Source organism: Thunnus albacares, chromosome 2 (assembly GCF_914725855.1).
Source record: "Thunnus albacares chromosome 2, fThuAlb1.1, whole genome shotgun sequence".
Classification (NCBI taxonomy): Eukaryota; Metazoa; Chordata; class Actinopteri; order Scombriformes; family Scombridae; genus Thunnus; species Thunnus albacares.
Window position 1 is genome coordinate 15,546,851 of NC_058107.1, and position 20,480 is coordinate 15,567,330.

The 20,480-nt window shown below is 40.2% G+C and overlaps 1 protein-coding gene across 1 annotated transcript in view; it reads left to right on the forward strand.

Annotated features, from left to right (window-relative positions):
* The first annotated feature begins 938 nt into the window (after positions 1–938).
* Positions 939–20,480, forward strand: part of pdlim2 (PDZ and LIM domain 2 (mystique)) — a 39,022-nt gene continuing 19,480 nt past the window's right edge. The window contains exons 1-6 of the mRNA XM_044368186.1: positions 939–1,348; positions 9,741–9,867; positions 11,834–11,985; positions 15,701–15,770; positions 17,190–17,341; positions 19,137–19,200. Of these exons, the coding sequence (XP_044224121.1) occupies positions 9,775–9,867; positions 11,834–11,985; positions 15,701–15,770; positions 17,190–17,341; positions 19,137–19,200 (531 nt within the window). The 5' untranslated portion in view covers positions 939–1,348; positions 9,741–9,774. The remainder of the gene's footprint in view (positions 1,349–9,740; positions 9,868–11,833; positions 11,986–15,700; positions 15,771–17,189; positions 17,342–19,136; positions 19,201–20,480) is intronic.

Here is a 20,480-nt window from a genome sequence, read left to right on the forward strand (position 1 = left end):
AAATTGTGAATTGTCAGGTTCATTGTAAGACGTTACAGTGAGTCTTTCATGTGACTTAATATATAATATAGAATATAGAATATATAAAATATGTAAAATATTTGTTCAAGATAATAATTTAATTAAAAAACGTAATAAAACAAGACGATACATGAGATTAAAGGACAGGTTCACAATTTTTCAAGTCTAACTTAAAACAATATTCAGATGCCCATATGAACATTGAAACAGGTTTGCTTCTTTTAACCATTCTTCCTGTTTATACTGGTCATTATAAAATCTCCAAACAGGCTTACAATGTAAGTGATGGGGGACAAAATCCACAGTCCTCGTTATGAGCAAAAATGTATTTAAAAGTTTATCTTAAAATAATATAGCTTCAGCTGTCTGATTCAGTCAAATACATTATATTTTTCAAAAAGACAGTAACTTTCAAATATATTGACTTGATTTGACTCATTTGGATGGCTGAAGCTTCATATTAGCTTCAAATAAACTTTTTAAAATACATTTTCGTACAGAAGGAGGACTGCAGCAAGAAAAACATGTGTCATTGGTTATTTGGTCACCTGATTATTGTTCAAGGACATAAAGGAAAATTGTGAACGTATCCTTTAAAGGACGTAACGTATCCTTATGAATAGTTCATGTTTTGGTCCCCTTTCCGTTTGTGCTTCAGCTGCTACAAAAAGAAAGACAGTTTTGTTCCCGCCCACAGCGGTTTTTAATACATGCCATCTCATCAAACCACACAATTACACCTGTGATGCCACGTGAATGCAATTAAGTAACAAGTTAAAAGGACATAAAGGTAAACTACGTCACTAGTTATACCTAGTTGGCGTTGCTCTGCTCCGTCAGCAGGTGGCGCTCGGACACAAAACGCAGCCGCAGCATTTTTTGTGGATAAATGGCTCAATTATCACTGCGGCGCCGTCCACCCCCTCCTCTCCTCACCTCTCCTCCCCCTCTCCTCCCTCCCTTCTGATGCGACACGCCCCGGGTTGCTGCCTGTGTCAAACCATTTATTTTGGTGACGGCACATGGCACCGCGAGCTCATCCCAGTGATCCCACTGCGCGCGCAGCCACAGGTGGTGTTCCTGCGTGCCATCTTCACGCGTGAAACAACAGAGAAAACAAGAGCCAGGGGACCACAGAAGCTCCATCGCTGCCTCGCCGCTGTAACACTGACGGAGCAAACTGCTTTCTGCTTAGTTTTGTTCTCATCTTGGAGCCAGTCTGCTTCAGGCTGAGGTGAACTGCTTGTGCGTTTTTATCGAGGAGTGCGCGGATATTTAACAGGTGGAGAAGGCAACACTCAGCCCTGACACCACAGTACTTATATTGGTAAGTAAACATTGTGATGATAAAAGAGCGTCCATAAAGCAGTTAACCCAATTAAGAAAAAATGATTTGTGTGATTTGATTCCTGTATGCACCTCAATTAATCAAACTCTGGTTGGCTAAATATTTATTTGTTTGGGGTGCTGAGTGAGAGCACAATTTGCACTATTTTTTGGACTCTAATGGCATCATCCTCTCCTTACATATCATATTTCTGTTTTTATGTGTTGTGTTGATATTTCTGTGGCAGCATGTATGATTTATTGTAGGTTTATTGTTGTTTTCACCCTGAGAGACTTCATAAAAAGTGTGGGAACCTCAAAGAATGCAGTGAAGCGTTGCTAAATTATGATTGATGCCAGGTATGTGTGCAGTTATAGTGTACAGTTAGTACCCTTGTATGAGCTGTTCTGGCTATTGATGCATGATATAAGTGGTAATTGGAAGTCAATTTAAGTAAACGTCTCACCAGAAGGCACTTAAAGCCCACTCAGAGTGCAGGTTTCCAGCACCTACTGTAGACCTTCCCACCTCTTCAGTGCATCTACATTGAGGAGAATTTGTGCACATTAAGCAGTCAGTGTGATTTGTGGAGGGGGTGGACCAGGTGCAACTTCAGGAAACTTGAAAGTCAGTATATATGTCACATTAGTCCAGCTGTGGTGAAGCTGTTATCTTCTCACTCCTCCTGTTAAGGATAATGACTCTGCATTAGCAGGTCCAAAGTCGTTCAAGTTCAGGCCAGGTCTTCGGCACTGTATTTCTCATTCCTTTAAAGGTGTCTAGACGTGGCTGTTCCTCCAGTTTACTTATTCAGACCTGCCGAATGTTTTGAAATAAATAGCTCTGGCTTCATAGCTCAGCAGGTGGCAAACTACTTAAGGTGTTTCTCAGAGTTCATGTATAATCCAGAACAGTCCCAGAGAAACCTCACGTTCCCAACCCCACCGCCTGCTGTTTGTGTACATTCTCCATTGTGATTGTGCCCGGCTGCCTTTCATGTGAGCGCTCTACCTACCCTCCTCTCCCTTTATATAATGTTTGTTTCCTGATGAGTTATGCTTTTTTTTTTTTTTCACAAAGACAGGATAGAGCTAAAGGCACCCAGGAGCCAAAAACAGACCACTGTAATTTTGGATAGAGCACAGCAGTGGCTTTTCAAGAAAACAACTCGTAACCTTCTAACTCAGGAAAAGATTTTTATGTTTGTTACAATTGGATTGAACTGAAGCAAATGAGGTGCTAAATACTGCTATGTTTTTTTTTATTTAGTTCAGCATTCTGCAGCTTTTCTCTGAGGCACAAGTACGACTGTGCAGGAAGTCAGTGCTAAGTCTGAAAGGTTTGAGGTTTTTTTTTCTTCTTTGGTTTCAGTCTTAGTTGAGTTTGTTTGATTGTTCTGACTGTGTCATCTTGCATATTGAATCACATTTCCTCTAAACAGCAGAATCTGTGAGGCAAAGGATGTTTCCAAAGTGTCAAAAAGCAGTTTCTCGCAGATGAGATTCAGAACAGGGCTTATCTGCACCGTTGTGGCAGGATATTTCAAGAGGGTGCATGTAATGAACAAAGTGGCGGTTGGTGTATTGGTATTTTGTGAGGAGGGCCTAATGGTGCATGCAGAGGATGTGGTGAACTGGCCTGATTGCTGAGTAGCAGAGTGTGGAATCCGTTCAGTGTGAAGAGCAGTAACATGATCTCCAGATGATGATGCAGTGGGAGATAAGTGGAGTCAGTGTCCTTGTCTTGTTACAAACCATATTTCAACAGTGCAGAGCTGCAGCTGCAAAGTGATAATGGAAATTGTCTTATTGTACTGTGGTATTGAAACATTTTAAAAATGATGTTATCCAACAGGAGCCTGCACACTTATTGTACTCCCTTTTCTTACTGAAAAGGGAGTAACCCACAAAAATGACAGGTATGGCTCAGTCCACGATTATTTTGATGACACATGAGCTATTTGCGATAGCAGCCATATGTACCGATACAGAAACTCATCAACCAACACCCCTTTTGACATCATGTGTTACTATTTATTTTCTCATCTCCCTGGTGACTGTAGCTATATCTGACCAAATGGGTGTGATTTGGAGAATGAACAGAATGTTAATTGACTCTACTCAAGTCCAGGGAGAGGCTTGCCATTACATTCTTCTCCCTTTTTATTCAGTGGGTGTGTGTGTGTGTGCGCGCCCAGGTAGGTGCCAACCTGTCAGTGTACTGCATGACACAGTGGGTAGAGTCAACAGCAGTATCACTGACGCAGGGTATGGAAAGTTCACACTGGTGTATGGCCACCAGCGAGAGCCTTGACAAGTGTGATTCATTCCAGGAATATTCCCCCGCAGCCACGGTGGTTCATCTGAGTGAATGTTCCTTCACATCACAGCTCAGCCAGACCTTTCAGTCGAATGTATTTGTGTCTGCTATGTTCATCAGCCATTCTTTCAGTATTAGCATGTACTGTAGGGAGCCAGCGCTTGTTCATTTTTATCCAGTGGATTTTGGCCCAGAGTTCAAGGAGAAGGAAAAATAGTCAGCTAAGCACTGTAGTGATTCAGGAAAAGAGGTGAAGAGTTGATGTAGGTGGCCACGTTTGGTTGCCAGACATTTTAAATATACAAAGGTTTAGTCAGCTATCTGCATAGTTAATCTAATGCCATTCAGTCTTTGTGAATATTTGATTTCCACAACACCAGATAAAAACTTGTTTTTCCAAGTGTTTCATTCCTTGGGATAAATGAGGTGTTAATTCTTAGGTTTAGCTTTGTTAAATGCAATGTTTCTTATTTATTGGTTGGCCATTTCCCTCATTTATTCATTCTTTTTGTCTAATACTTTTTAGCCATGCTTGTGGCTGTCGGGATGGCATTTTGGTGCAGGTTTTAGTGACACGTCTTGACAACTACTAGATAGATTACTACGAAGTTTCATACATATGTCTATGGTGCTGAGAAAAAGAACCTTGGTGATCCCCCAACCTTTCCTCTGGTACCACCATGAGGCTGACATTTGTTTGGTTTTAAGTGAAATGTCTCAACAATTATTGGATGGATTGCCATAACATTTGGTTCACACATTCATGTTCCTCACTGGATGAATTATAAGCAGTTTGGTGATCCTGTAACTTTTTGTCTAGCACTACCATCAGATCAAAATTTCTGTTACTAAATACTAAAAACTAACAACATTCCCATCAACCTTAGTTACACTCAAAACACAGCTGTTCCTAACAGTTGCCTAACTGATCCACCAGCGTGGCTGTAGACTCTTGTTTTTCAGTATTAAATATTAAACCATCAGTATTAAATACTACAACCATTTACAGCACTACTGGTTGCCTTAACTGTGTTGTAGTGACATGCAGATCAAAGTTAATGACTCATCAGGAGTGAGTCATTCTTATTTTTGCCACACATTTCAAAATTACTCTCACACAGTTTCAGGCTTGTGCTAGCAAGTTTCACTCATTCAGCCCAAACTACCTATAACTACATGTTACGGTAAACATGCTAAATTGGAGCCCTCACATCAGTTGGGTGTTATTGTGTGTCTACAAGCGTCAGCCTAAATGACACCCAGGTTCACCGCCCATGACCACCAGGGAGTTATATTGAGGCTTGTAGCACGTATCTTCACTCATTTCTTGTCAAAAACAAATAAAGATAGTACAGTTACTCTCAAATCATCTACAGCAAACTCAATATGAATATTTAAGCGTGTGATAGAGAACCTTTTATCAGGTCGACTATAAGCTGTGCCTTACAGTAAGTGTCTCAAACAAATAATGGACAGACTGTTTTAACTTCATTAAATATGTCAAAGAGTAGCATTAAATACCAATAATATAGCAGTCATAACTGTTTTTTGCTTCACGAAAATATGGAAAGACAGTTATAAATCAGTGTAGTTAATAAAAAACATTTTGTAAATGAAACCCTCCACTCTTGAATCCAACAGTTGGAAAGGCCTGTTTTTCTCCTCTATACCTCCACCATCTCTTTTGTCTGTAGGGAAAAAGGCCTTCAACATATAGAGTATATACACGACAGGCTTGGCCTTCCCTCAGAGAGTGAGAGTGCCCCTGTGGAAACTGAAATACAGCCTGTCTGAACTCATTATAGTCTTATTTATCTATTTGGACATCTCACAACTCATCAATCCTGCCACCTCAAATTGTGTTTAATACTGTATGCACTGTATGTGGTCTAGTCCATCATGTACCACTAAAGCTATTCATTGGCTAGTAATGAAATCTTTGTATGTTTAGCAGCTGTTAAAGGCAGGGTGAACCTCTGCTCATGTTCCTTGGTGGAGGAAACCTGGGGGGTAAAGTCTTAAGAGCTCAAGTTTCCAGCGCTCACCTGGCTAAAAGACTTGCTAGATGCTGGAAGGACAGTCACAAATAGTGAGTGGTGTTGATATTTAGTCAACTCTCACTTAAAAAGAGACTGCAAATAACAATCTGTTAATTTTCTTGACTCAGTGCTAAGTCTATATAAGGTCAGATAAATGTGAAAAATGCCCGTCACGTTTTCCTAAAGTCCAAGGTGATGATGATGAATTGCTTGTTTTATTTGACCAACACTCCAAAACCTAAAGGTATTTAGTGTATTATCACATAATATTGTAAATCCTCACCATTTAGAAGTTGTATCTAAAGATATATGGCATTTTTGCTTGACAAATGACTTCAACAATTAATCGATTCATCAAAATATTTATGTTGATTGATTAATTGATTGTTTTAAGTTCTGCAAAATATTAAAAACACATTCAGCAGTACAATTCAACAGCACCATAAACTGCAGTCTCCAAAATCCCCATAAAGTTGAATTAACACCTCTTAAAAACAGTTTCAACAGATACTGAATATAGGATTTATTGCATTGCTGTTATGTTAGACAGTATTGTTTTTGTCTAGTTGTACCTAATAATAAACCAACCACTGAATGTACGAGCCAATGAAGAAATCTGTCCAAGAAATTTGGATACTGCCTCTAGTACTTTTCTGCCTCTTTTTTCTTCTTTCTGTTATCGTTCTTATTGAAAGTGCACATCACCCAGAAAGTCTCTGTACACTTTACATAAACTGAAGTTGAAGTAGTAGTCTGTCAAACTTGACACCTCACTGTATGTTGGTATGCAGGTATGTCATAAACCTGTCCATTGTGTCAGTTGGAAGTGAGAGTATTTCTTTATACCTACAGCACCCATTTGCATTCTCCTTGTGCTGACCTCCTGTTGGGCAGTGGATGCTGAACCGCGAGCCATAAAAATGACTTCATGACTAGAATTCTTCCCATTGTTTGCCTGTGTTGAATTGTTGTTGCAGCAGAAGCAGCGAGATGTCACCAGAACAGAATTCACCTTTTATGTGCATTGGCAACTGCCCAGTGGTACTTTTGTGCGATGGAGAGGTTTCATCAAACTGTGCTCAGCACTTTGTTTTATGTGAGCGGCAGAGCAGTTCAGTCTTAAAACCTCGTCAGTGGCCAATTAAGCAGAGCCATGAGTGTGCCACTTATCCTCTCCACTACTATGTGTTTGTTTTTTCTCAACCGCTGTTTGTTAGCTTTGCCGCATACTTTCACCATCCTTTCACTTTGACTTTATCCGTCACTAGCGTTTTTTTTATGATGCTAGCAGCGGACGGACACAGAGAATTAGCAGTGTGCTTGGTTGATTACAGCTACTCTATATGAGAAGGTGCTGAGGTTCATGGAACTAATTGCCACCCCCAGAGGCTGGGAAACTTGGGGCAGCTGCTCCCTGTCATTATCACAACTTCACTTATTTCTGAAGGCCACAGCAATTAAGATACCCTAATGATGGTGAGCCCAGTAACCCTGCTAATTGGCCCAGACTATTAATGAGTAACTGGGTCTGCACTGCTTGTCCCAAACACTTGTGGAATGTGCAGACGATGAAATGGGCCCGTTTTTGGAGGGATTTAGGGGAATAGCGTGGCTGATGTCCTAGATCCACTTTACTTGGGGCTGTTGATGATTTCCAGAAGTTTTCCTTGCTCACTCCTCATTTTCAGAAGCTTTGCTAACTGTATTATGCAATGTTTGTAATCATTGACAGGCTTTTATTTCATGGAGATGTTGAGTAAGATCGTAATTTAGATTCCACATGGTTGACCACAATGTTTATCACAGTGTGTTTTGATACTTTGGATCAACCTGAACTTTCAAGTATGATAGTAAACTTTGTGCTTAGATAATTGGACATTAACCCATCATTAAGTGATATAGCCTAGTTCCAGTATGTATTCAGAGGTGCAAAAGCCATGATAAAGCTGTAATTACTTGACAACTAAAGACACATGCTTGACTTTTCTTTTCTCTGAAACAATAACAGCAATGATTAATGTGATAATAATGAATATTATGCTGAAACATCCACATTGAAAAGCAGTTTGTCTTGGTGATTTGAAAAACAAACCCAGCATGGCATTGTGTGGTTCTGTGGAAAGGAACAGTCAACTTGTGATGTCTAAGTTCCACATTTACTTTCAAGGGTTGATGCAAGACTGAGCTTTGTTTGAGTTAAGCAACAGACGAGTCAAAATTGTCAGGGTGTAGACTTTTTTTAACACAGTCTATACTTAAAATAGCTTATGTCATTGTCTACTTGTGCACCTGTTTATTACTTGTTACACTGAAATAAATGCTCATTTTGTAAGAGAGATGAGTTTCAGTGATATAATTTGTGTGTGTGCGTTTGCATATTGCAGGTGTTGATGTGTTTATGAACCTGCAAGAGCTCATCCCATCATCACTGTACACCACAGAACACTGTCTCCACAGGCGGTCGTGCAACTGCATACAGCTTCATCCACAACTAGAGTAAACTTGACAAACCTGAAAAAACATCACCATGAAGCTCTATTTTTTGTTATTTTGTTGTAAAAGATACATTTTAATTGTCTAAAAATGAAGTTGGTTGATTACCTTGGCCTGGATTTTCAATGGGAGTGTTTTTACCACCATCACACACCAAAACAGTAATAGGTATATTGAGAATACATTGAGAAGGCTTTTTATTACCAATGTCAGTGTCATCTTTTGCTTACCCTTTAGTACATTGCTGATGTGACACTATCATGCTTGTCATATTGTTTATGTCAGCAGTGTAGATACTGATAACTCAAGGTAGAATTTGACACTGAGTGATTTATTGGATGGAACGGCCATTAGGCAGTTTAAGTCTAGCAATAGCCAATAATCACTGCCATGCCAACTGAGATATCCTTGCTATTAGCACAGAGAATTTGCTTGTATGGATTCATTTTTGTATGTCTACTTGGATGAGCTCATGCAAAAGGTTTCCCAGGCTGCAGGAGAAGACAGACAGTAGCACGCTGTCACGACCAATTACAATTTTGCAACGTATAATATTTTGAAAACTCAATCCTCACCAGTAATTAAACATCTGCATCTGGTGTATCTGTTACTCGTCTGTCCTCTCGTGTAGCTGTCCAGATTGATGACAGATAAAAATAAACAACATGATAGTCGATGCTTGACTGTCAATCGTGAAATATTGTTCAGACGGAGGGGTTTGTGCCATATGGAAAAAATATAAGTTAGTAAAACGGTTCTTGGATGATGTTAAAATATGATTTGTTCTTCCTCAATATTGCATTAATGCTATTCTAGAAAAATATGTCGACATGAGATCAGAACTCCTCACATGGTTTCACTATACAATGGTGTCTACAGTGATTCAATTTTCAACTTTTAGATTTACAGTATTAGATGTGGAAATTCACAACAGACTTTGTGGGAAGCAAAATCTGTCATGAAAAACCTGAATCATGCAAATACAACATATCCACTGAGAAACTACAAATTATTAAACACATCAACTGAACTGCAAGGCAAATTTATTTACATAAGCCCCTCTTATCTTATCTCAAAATGGCTACCATACTACATGTCATATATCATACTACACCACTGTATACGTTATACACAGTGGTCACAGTTAATCACAATGAAACGCTCAGGTCCTTGCACGACTTCTTGTTTGCGTTTATTTTCCTTGTCTCAGAAGACCATTTGGATTTAATGAAACTCTTTGGCTTTGCAGGCACTTTAGCAATGTTAGTCATGTGTCTTTGGTTTCAGATTCTTCCCATTCCTATTTGATGTGGTTACACAAGCCATGTCAAGGGGACTTAGGCCAGTGGAAGTGAAGTGTTGCTGGAGATGAAAGGCAGCTTATGCAAATGTTTACTGTCTTCACCTGTTGATCTAATATTAAGTCAGGCTAGTAGAAACATGTGAGGCTGATGGAAACATTCAGCCATGCACATGTTTGTGTCCCACACATTGTGCACTTTCTATCTCATGTTAACTGTATCTCTTTGTATTTTTTTCAGGGTTTTGACGAGTGTGTGCTGACCTGATCTTTCAATGGCGCTGACAGTGAATCTGATTGGTCCTTCACCATGGGGCTTCAGAATATTTGGTGGAAGGGACTTCAAGAAGGCCATAACTGTATCGAAGGTACTCGTCAACAGTCACCCTGCTGCTGAACCTCATCACACCTTCTCAAACCATATCCTCTGTTTTTGTCAGAACACTGTCTGTAATGGCATGTCAAAGTCAACTTCCTCCTTACTACGTTTCTTTTCTTGTCTTTGTTTGTGTCCGTGGGCTGCTGCGTACCTATTTCCTTGACTACTGAAGCCATTATAATGGAGTGGACGTAGATTACATTAGAAGGAAACCACTGATTACAGTTACAGTGGAAGTTGAGGTGGGAGGTGAGGTGTTCCTGGTCCCAGAGTACAACATTGAATGTGTTTGAGTGTGGGTGTTTGTTACCAAGTGTGTTAACATACGTGCATTACCACGTGCATCAGTACATTCTTACTTCAGCACATGCATGCTGTTTTTGCAGATCTTTTTTTTTAAGTCGGTGTTAAGAAAAATGTTGCTGGGGGGTGTGGAAATGAAGAAGCGGAAACACTGGCACTGTAAGCAGACGGCAGACAATAAACACCACCAGGAAACCCTGCTAAGACGAACTTCTACATGCCACAGACACCCAGCTCTGCCAACTGCACATCCTGGTCCCACATCACCACCTCAGCCTGCATTTCCCCTGTAGTCTTTAGGACATAAAGGATAAATTATGGTAAAACCATGGCAGGGTACCAATGCTTTAAACAGCCTGAGTTTCAAGCTCCTTCGACTTCAAAAGCATTTATTGTTTGCCCCCTCTTGACACGTTATGTTAGAAAAACAGGTCTCCTCATGAATAATGGGCTTTAGGTCTGATTTCATTCCTGCCATATAGTAAACAACACCAGCATGTTTGCTTGTCTCAAATATCAAACGGGTTCTGTGAAGCGACAGGGATTCCTGCTGAGAGAGAAACTGCATCACTGAAATTGGTTTGCGAAGCCCGAACGGCTTGTCTCACCCCACCACCATCTCCCCCACCCGCAGTGAAGCAGCCATGGGGCTGGACCGTCTGAAGTGGTTGGCGCTTGGCACAGAAACGACATGGATGCCCTCTTTTTATTTACGTTGGCCTGAAAGATAGCTTGCCCCTGTTTCGCTTGGGCAAAGACCCTAGAAGAGAGCCCCCAACTGCGCTTAGTTTATGTGAAACCAGGCGTGTCCTAATCAGAAAAGGCACGCACTATTGTGGGTCACCACAGCAACGCTTAATTGCCTCTCGAGTGGGCCCACAGACATGGCACCTCTGCCCTCTTGCTTGGCTAAACTGACAAACAGCCTGTTGACTGGCATTTTCTTTGCATCAAGACATTTTTCTTATAGAGATGGAAGGAGACTTTGATCCTCTGTGATTGGCTTTTTGCATTCTTTTCTTTATTGTGTCTCTCTGTTTTTAATTGTGAGCCGAGCGCCGTTTGTGGCAGATGTCAAGCTATTTTTTAATGTTAGATATAATAATGTTCATTTTGGCCTTTGTCTGTGTGTTTGGGTGTGTATGCATGGGACACAGGAACCAAGCTGAGAGCAGTAGACGATATGTTTTGGCCCATTAGTGTGGAATTCCCTCTGATGTGGCGGTATAGCATTGGCTTTGACATGCAGTGAGGCTGGTTGCAAAGGTCAGGCCCAGTCAAACCATCAAGTAGTGTCACACTAATGACTTCTCCCCAAGGGTGTCATGAATCTGTCCACTGTTGACCGGCACTGCCTCGTTCCATGTGTAAAAGGCTGTGGTATCTGTTGGTATTTACTACTAGTGTTATGTTTCAGAGACAGAAACAGTTGGATTAAGCGTGCGGCTAAAAGTATGTGAGCAACATGTCAACACCTTTTCTCTTTTACTCATTTGTCAATGCTGAATATCAGTCAATGACTAATTTTCCACACAGCCTGAGATATAGAGTTGTCTTTGCTTGCCAGATGGATAGCATCCATAAAGGGTTCTGTTCAGAGCAGGTCCTGGGGCCAGTAGGATCTAACTGGAGCTCATTCTTCTGTTCAACAGGTCAACGGGGGCAGCAAGGCAGAGCAGGCAGACCTGCAACCCGGCGACATTATCTTGGAGATAAACGGGGAAAACACGGCCGACATGTTGAACGTGGAGGCTCAGAACAAGATCAAGAATTCCAAGACCCATCTGCAGCTGGTGGTGGAGAGGTACACCAACAAACATCTGCTGTAGAAACAAACATACTGCAGATGTTGATTAACACCTGCTACCGTGACATTTAATTGTGTGGTGTACAAATTTTTGCAGCTTGATGCACCATATGAATATTTGAATCATCCCTGATTTTCTGTGTTTGTGCCAAGACCACAGTTTCTATCTTCTTCACACTGTTTTTAACTTCAGGCAAGCACTGTACAAACAAAACAAGTGATCGTAATCAGGGGAAATGCCAGCATGTATGAGAGCCACGCTGTTCTCCTCCCTTGTCCTTCTCAATAAACCCTGTTTTGAGATATGCCAAGACTTTGTTTGGATGACAGGGATTTGGCTTCCTTTGCGCTAGGACTGCTCTTGGCTGGCATTTTGATTAAAGGTCCTCCCTAAATTCTCATTTCTTGTCACTGTTGCCACCCTGTCACTGTCTTTCTTAGTTCTCCTCCCTTATTGCGCACAGAAACACACACTCACGCATGTGTGCTTTCCCATACTTCCTCCTTGGATGTCCCACGTCCATGTGAGTGAATTTTTGCCTGCTGACCTCATGTCTCCCACCAAGCCAGAAACAACACCGTTACTCCGTGCTTGCCCAGGACAATGCCACTGTAGCTCTGCCATGCCTTTAATCCCACTCTGTTAGCTGTCGATGGTTTTCAGCTCCAAGCCCCTCACTGTTTGTACCCCCACAAACTTTTGTCTTAATGCAACTCTTTAAGCTTTAAATTATATCATACAACCCAGGAGGACTGTAATTTAGTAGCACAAATCTGTAGTGTTTAATTTGTTCTTTGCTTAGTTGAGAGCACTCCTCTTTTCCAGCTCAACGTCTGATTGGCAGATTATCCTCATCAAACCAGCAGTGATGCGGGTACCGGCCGTCAAAACACAGCTGGTGTCGCCAACTGGAAGAAGTTGGCATCAGCCTGTCCTCAGAATATAAGAGTTGTTGTTTTTAGGCTTGTCTGCTGCTGTGTAGACAAGCTCTGCTTTATTGTTGATGCATCCAACAACACATTCACAACAGACCTTCCTAACTTGGTGTATTTTTATAGAAACAAAGCAACCACAGCATCACTGTCTTCCCATTGACCCTTAAAGCTTTTTAGTCAGGCTTTGTTTGCAGCTTTTTGTTTGGGCTTCATTGTTCACTGAGGCCTCGTGGATGATGTCACGTTGACCGAGCAATTTGTCACTGCTATTTCTCTCTGATCCTGTTGCTCTCTCTAATGGAGTTGGCTATCACAATAACTCATGGGTGTCATTATCACAAATTACCACAGAGGGCTTTAAGATATGTACATACAACACCCTCTCTCCTTGGACCCTTGATTCTGAGAAAAAAAACTGCACAAAAAACCCTTTTAACATGAGAGAAAAACTGATCAACCAAAATGTGTCCATAGCACAAAGCCCTGAAAACTGTCATGTGCAAGAAGTTGGCTTTGAATTATGTGAGATTCATATTCTTGTTTACTTATTCTTTGATCAGATAGTTCCTGGTATAAATCACTATTTTTAGAATAAGTAATAATAGTTGCAAAACCTCAGTGCTGGATACAAATAGCAATTAAATAGCAATACAAAGAGCTTTGATTTAATGTGCGGGTATTCCTTGTATTGCTATAAGTCAATATTTTGCCAATATAGAGTTCTTGTACATCTGCTTGTGTTTTGACAGTGGTGAATATTTAAGAACTTTGGCTTATTTTGTCAAGTGAAAAAATCTGACTGTGTAGAAAAACAATATATTACTTAAATAAGCTAGTACCATTTTGGCAAAACCTCAGGTGTCATATCTTTATATTTAAAAAAAAAAAGAAAAAACAATCCTGGTCACAGCTTCACACAAATCGTGGGTTTTATGGTTGTATGGATTTGAAACCTCTTGAACTGAACTGGTGAATATTTAGTGGTTTTTAATATTTCAGTTTTTTGAAAGGACAGGTATTTTGACAATGCACATGTCTGAGGAATCTCCCTCAGGCAGGTTAACTCCAGGTCCCCCCGACGACAGCTATGAACAGCTTGTATCAGCAACGTTTTCAAGTGCTGATTTATGTCAGTTTCACATCTCTGTGGTATAACTTCATAGTAAGCATTTTCGCTTAAAGCAAATTCATCCATCTACTTCTGTAAAGGAGACCTGTAGCCAGAGGTCATCAGTTATAAACTAGACAACGATGTGATGTGACCATTGACCCCAAATACCTTCACTTCACTGTCTGAAGACCACAACTTCCTCTGCTGTTCTGATGTACATGGTAGAAATTGGAAGTTTAAAGCAAAAAGTGAGCATTTTTCAGCTGTGCAGTTCGTAATTCAAAGCAATGAGTTTTTCAGGCCCGCCACATTAATATTTCCCCTACGGGAAGAAATGTCTTACGGCTGCTGTATCAGTTTCCGTCTTCTTGCCATCTCTCTCCTGCACACAGTATTTGGAGCCCAGGCCACGAGAGGTGTGTTTCTGGGTGATTTACCACAGGCATCCAGGCCTTCCTGTGTGCCTCATTACCCCGGGCTCAACCAAGAGCCAGTCAGCCTCTGGCCCTGCAGCCAGGGGGGCACTGTGTGTTTGCATTGGCACCTATACTGCCCATATTTTCCCCTCCAAATTCAATGATGGTATTGCTTACAGAATGTGTTTTTTATTTAAGAAAGTAAAGCAAAAGTGACTAGTTGGAAAGAGGAGACCCATCAGGAGAATATTTTCAAAAGGGGGACAAAGTCTGCAGCACTCTTCTTCTCTTCTGCAGTTATTGCAAAGGCTTTGTTCATGTTACAGGCCGTAATGCTCAATTCCAATTTTTTGTTTGTTTGTTTTTTTTAGTTAGATTCAATCTTTTTGTATTGATGGTTCACATTCATGTTTATAAGTGACATGTATCCGTCTCCAGTGTGAATACTCCTAAATTGACACGCATGCACAGATTTAACAGAAATGTGAGCCGCATGCATACAAGACAACAATAACATCAAATCATAAACATTACAATAAGTTCCTTCCAGTTTGGCTTGAATAGAAGTTTCTCCATAAATATCCAACAAATGTGAAACTTCCTCATCTCTCCCTGTCACTGTTGTTGCTCTCCTTCATATTTATGTTTACCGGGCTATGATGTGCTTACACTGAGTGATGACGACAGGTGATATGTGCAGAGACATGAGACATTGGAAAAAAAAAAAAAAACACATGAACTCTAATCTGAGCATTTTGATAGTGGTTGTGTAGCCAGAGATCAGATATGAATCACATCTAGGACCACACATGCAAGTGGCCCAGATCTGATCTGATATGAAAAATTCTGATTTGGTTTGTTCACACTTCACAATCAGATCTGAATCACTTAGAGGTTAAAAGAACATCTGATTTGGGCCACTTCAGCATGTGATGTGGATGTAGTTTAAGATTCATGGGAACATGCTGATAGATGTTCAGCAGAACCCAGCATGTCTTACAGGTTCTTGAACATGATATTACATACACTGAGTACATCATCTTGTCCAGAATGTCATTTAGACAGGTCTTAATTATCATATTTATTTATTTAACATGACCTACCTTTAGTGTTTTTTTCTGTTTTGTTTTATTTGTTCAGTAGTCATGGATCAGATTTTATTGCACATTCTGTACAGATGGGAAATTAAATTTTGAGTTAAGTGAAGTCAGATATAATCAGTGTTGACTGTGGGTTTCTTTCTTTTAAGACACGGATCTCCCAGCCCTGGACAGACAAATGGCATCAGCACCCCTGAACAGCTCACCGGACGATTCCAGGTCAGAACTTAATCTGTCTACAGTTTGTCTTGATTACTGGCAAATAAATATACACTTGTGTCCAGGACAGTACACCAGCCACATTGCTCAAGTTTTATTTGGATAATATGTTGTTTTGACTACATAGCGTATGCTGCTTCATTTCTACTAATGCAGGCATTACACATCTGTTTATTACATCTAATTATTTCACTGTCCTCAAGATGGAAGCAATGCAAGACATTATAGTGATTTAGTGCTTGTTCCTGTGTTTTATTGAGATGCAGGGTGTGATTTCCTGGGGGGGGCGGTGGTAGGGATTTTCCCGCCTCTGGTCTATGTATCTCTGCCTCTGCTGAGTTATTTTTAACTCTGGTGGAGATGAAAATTTATTCTCCTCATAGTAATTTATGCTGCTTCACCCATAGATGATATAAAATTTAAATGGGCTTTTTTAAAAAGAAATCTAAGTAAAGCACTGTAGCATGAGAATAGTGCAAACAACATTAAAATCAGAAATGGACTTTCACTGTCAGTAGAGATGACACTGCGTCTAGGCTACATAATGACTCAGTAAACGGACCAGGGGTTGCCTCCTTCTCTGCTCAGAGATTTTGCAGAAATGTGGGTAAAAGAGGAGCGACGACATCCTGCGGATGACGCCTCCACAGGAAAGCAGAAAAAGTCTATCGTCAAAGCAGAGTGTTTTCTTAGTCTGACAAGAAGGCATCTATTGTAGCCTATTTATTTTTATGATGATAGCATGTTGTGCTATTGCCGTTGTGATTATTTTCTATTCAATATTGACGTTTGCTGCGTGCTGCGTATAGAGCTGAATTAAACAGGGACTTGGAAGAGTAACATTAAGAGCATTGACATGTCTGGCTGAGTGGCGCTATCCACAGTACTGAAAGGAGCGTTGGGGGATTTAATTCTGGCATGTTAAATTAGCATTTAACCTTTTGTTTTGTTGTATATGATCACATCTCTTATGTGTCCAGATGAAGAAAGGACAAGGCATGAACTTGACATCACATCATTGAGAGTGGAAATATTGTGCTGCTTGATGAATAAATACTGTGGTCAAGTTCAAGTTTCATAATTGTCTTATGAAAGTTAATAATTATTTTATAAATGTTAGTGTAACACGCAAGAAATAGCCTAATAGGCCTCATAATCTATATAGGCTCACTGTGGATTTATTTTCATGAATAAAAACATCGCCCCTCTGATTTTTTTTTTTTTTTTTTTTTTTTTTCACAAATCACACCCTGTGGAGATGATAAGTCCCAAACCACCACCTACAGTACATGATGACACTGAATACATTGTCTGTAGACCTGTTTGAGGATACAATATTTTCTTGTCTATAGAGACATTCTCTAGTTATGTTTATCAGATACTAAGACAATAACTTTGCTCTGGTGTGATGTTTTTTAGGAGGCAGTAATAGTGAGTCGAGATGAGAACCAGAACTACAGAGAGTACACCATTTCCAGCCCTGTGTCACTGTCCCCTGGACCTTATTCACCAGATCCTCCTGCCAGCCCTGACAGGAAGAGGGAGACGCTGACACCAACCGCCAACAAGAGGTAGCTCACCTTACCTGCTGTCATAACATTTCCATGTTAGAGCATGCAGTTCAAGTTTTATTGTATTGCAAAGCTGATAGAAATCAGAGTCTCACTGATTGGCACACTTGATGCTAAAGATTGTGATAACGTTTTTTGAGGCAGATGCCAACTTCCTCCTTTAATGTCAGTAAAATTACTGTACTAAAATTACCTGTACTACAATTTTTACAACAGTGTGGAAATTACAAAAAAATACAGAAAAAGCATTAGTTGAACTTAAATATGTGCTTGTTTGTAGCATTGGGAGCTGTTAGACAGATACTGAACCCGCTGCCAGCTTGTCCATTCCTGCATTGTTACTGTTCTTACCAATGTTGTAACAAAAGCAAAGGAATTCTGTATGGACTTGGATCTGGTTACTTAAAATTTGCAGTTTGGACAATCAGCCTGAAAGATCAGATTAGTAAGAAATTCTTTCAGCATGAGCATCTACCGCTGAGATTGCAGATTGCAACCAACTAAATACCCCCCCCCCCCCCCCCCCCCCCCCACTTGAAATGTGTAGGAGAACCTACGTTGGCTGTGAAAAATGAGAAAGGCCCTCTCTAGAGCCAGTGTTTGGTTTGTCCATTCTGGGCTACTGTAGAAACATGGAGGCTCCGTGGAAGAGGACCCACTCCCTATGTAGATATAAAGGACTCATTCCAAAGTAACAAAAACACAACGATTCTTATTTTCAGGTGATTATACATTATTCAAAACACACTTATGAATATTTTATTCAGTTTTTTCTCGTCTTTTTATTATTTCTGCCAATAGATCCCCCTGAAGTTTACACACTGGTCCTTTAAGACATTTTTGAGGTCAACATTTCAGATGGACAGTTGAGTCTTTTTCAGAAACCTGTCCATTCACGGCTTGAATAGGCTTATATCCGGACAAAAGGTTGCAACAAGTGCTCTCTTGACTCTACAACAGACCCAGAGTCAATAGGTATGGAAATAACAGACAGAAAGTGGAGCCATGGGATTGTACTGTAGTAACAAAGGATATGCACAGGATATCACATTCCACAGTTTGCATTCACCTTAACAAAAGGCAGAATGTGGAACGTTCACCACGCTTTCTCTACGCATGGCTGTTTGTTGGCTCTCCTGGACAACTTAGTAGGTCACAGTTCAAACCCCAAATTTTTGCCCTTGTTTGGACTTACGACATGTCCTACACTTCCTGATTCCCATATTCTTGTTACATAATTACAATGCCTCTTCTAACTATTGTTCTTTCATGTCAATCATCATAATCTCTATTTTACCATCTAATACTGTCAGTAACTGTGCGGTGCATCAGGTTTTTACAATTGTGGGTTATTGTTTCAAACTATGGTGTTTTTTCTAAATAAATAGGTTTTCTGTCATCAGATTGGACCTGTGGAACTAGAACATGTTTATGTTAAAATGTATGAACTGCTTCTGTTTGTATGTATGAACCAAACTAGGGGTGGATGACATGGATAAAATCCTGCATTATGTTATCAAAATTTTGTATCACAATATAAAAATTCTGCATGTTTCTATACAATACTTATGAAATACCTGAAAAATCAAGGTAATTTATCATGTTGATGGAAAAGACAATACTGCAATCAATCAGTCCTGCTCATTAATTTGCATATTGTCCACATACACACGGACATCAAAGCACAGCTCCCTCAGTATAAATGATGGCAACTGTATATATCTCACTGTATATAGAGTCATATTGCCTAACCTGACACATATCTGTCACTGACTCTGTTGTCCTTATGTTTTAGTATCCAGCTGCGTTCATGGTCTCCAGAGGAGAAGAGTCACAGGCTGTCTAGACCACTTTCACAGGTTGGTTTCTGTTGTTTTTTTTTTTTTTTTAACTAGCCAAATCCCCTTTTTTGTTCCTTTTGTAACTGCTGCTTTTGAAACACATTTTCAGATGTCAACAACTGTCCACCCTGTAAAAGAGAAACAGCTGAATTCTGGCTATGAAATTTCTTGAATTAGTTGGGGACATTGGTTTTTAGTTAGCATGAAATGACTGTCTCTTCCAGCCAAAGTTTGTTGTGCTCCTCTCTTTGTACTGTCACTGCTGTAAAAACTAGGTTTTCTAATTAATATTTTAGATGATATAATAGTAGGATGACTCCCTTGCTATCATGGCACATGTACTGGTTCAGGACCCATGTAAATACACCGGACAAACACATGCAGATTGTTTAGATAAATGTTTTATGCCCTCATAAAGTCTTTCATCTGTAGCTGCAGTTTCAGGCTGTAGTTCACTCAGACAGTACAGCTGAGGTTTTTTTTTCCTCTCATCTGTAGCGCTCTGTGAGATGTATTTATTTTGACTGCATAGCCCAGTTCTATAAGAATAACATATTTCAGTGCTTAGCTTTTCCTCTTGAATTGTTACTCTGTGGTGCCACAGAAGATGCCCTACAAAGGTTAGTGGACCCCAGTGAACTGTACGTGGACTTCACAGTAACAGCAGGATGCAGAGAAGGCTTGACATTTTTATAGTGGGGAGTGTATGAACTAAAAAGGCCAGTCTTTTAAAATATCTGACCTTAAGCTGAACAACAGTCAGAAGCTGTTTCATTCAGAGACTGCTCCAGGAGAAAAAAGATTACTTTCTGTCAAAACAATGGCCTTAACCTTTAGTTGTCTGAATGGAGTCTCATTAGTCTCAGTAAGCAGTAAAATATGGAAAAGTGGTAAAATGCAGACGTGGGGTTATCGTGAGACTGCCTCTAAACTATGTTGTGCTTATTTACAATTCCAGCAACAAAACCAACAGGGGGGACTCAGGCGTCTGGAAAGACTTCAGTGAGTTAAAGAGAGAAAATGTTGTGGGAAAGTTCATCATGAGCTATTTCAGCTATGTCTACATGCTTCGTCTCAAGCATGGGTCCCACTGAAGACCGAACATGTGAGATGACAGAGCAGGAAAAAACACACAAGACCTTTTGTAATGGCACAAGGAATTCCAGCCATTTTTATAGCTCTTGTGAACATCACATAAAGTTAGATAAATATGCAAAGGTTTGAACTTCAAAACATTCAAGCGTTCCTTCCAAGAGGCTGCTGGCTGAGAGGGTCTGGGATTCTTTGTGCTGTTTAGA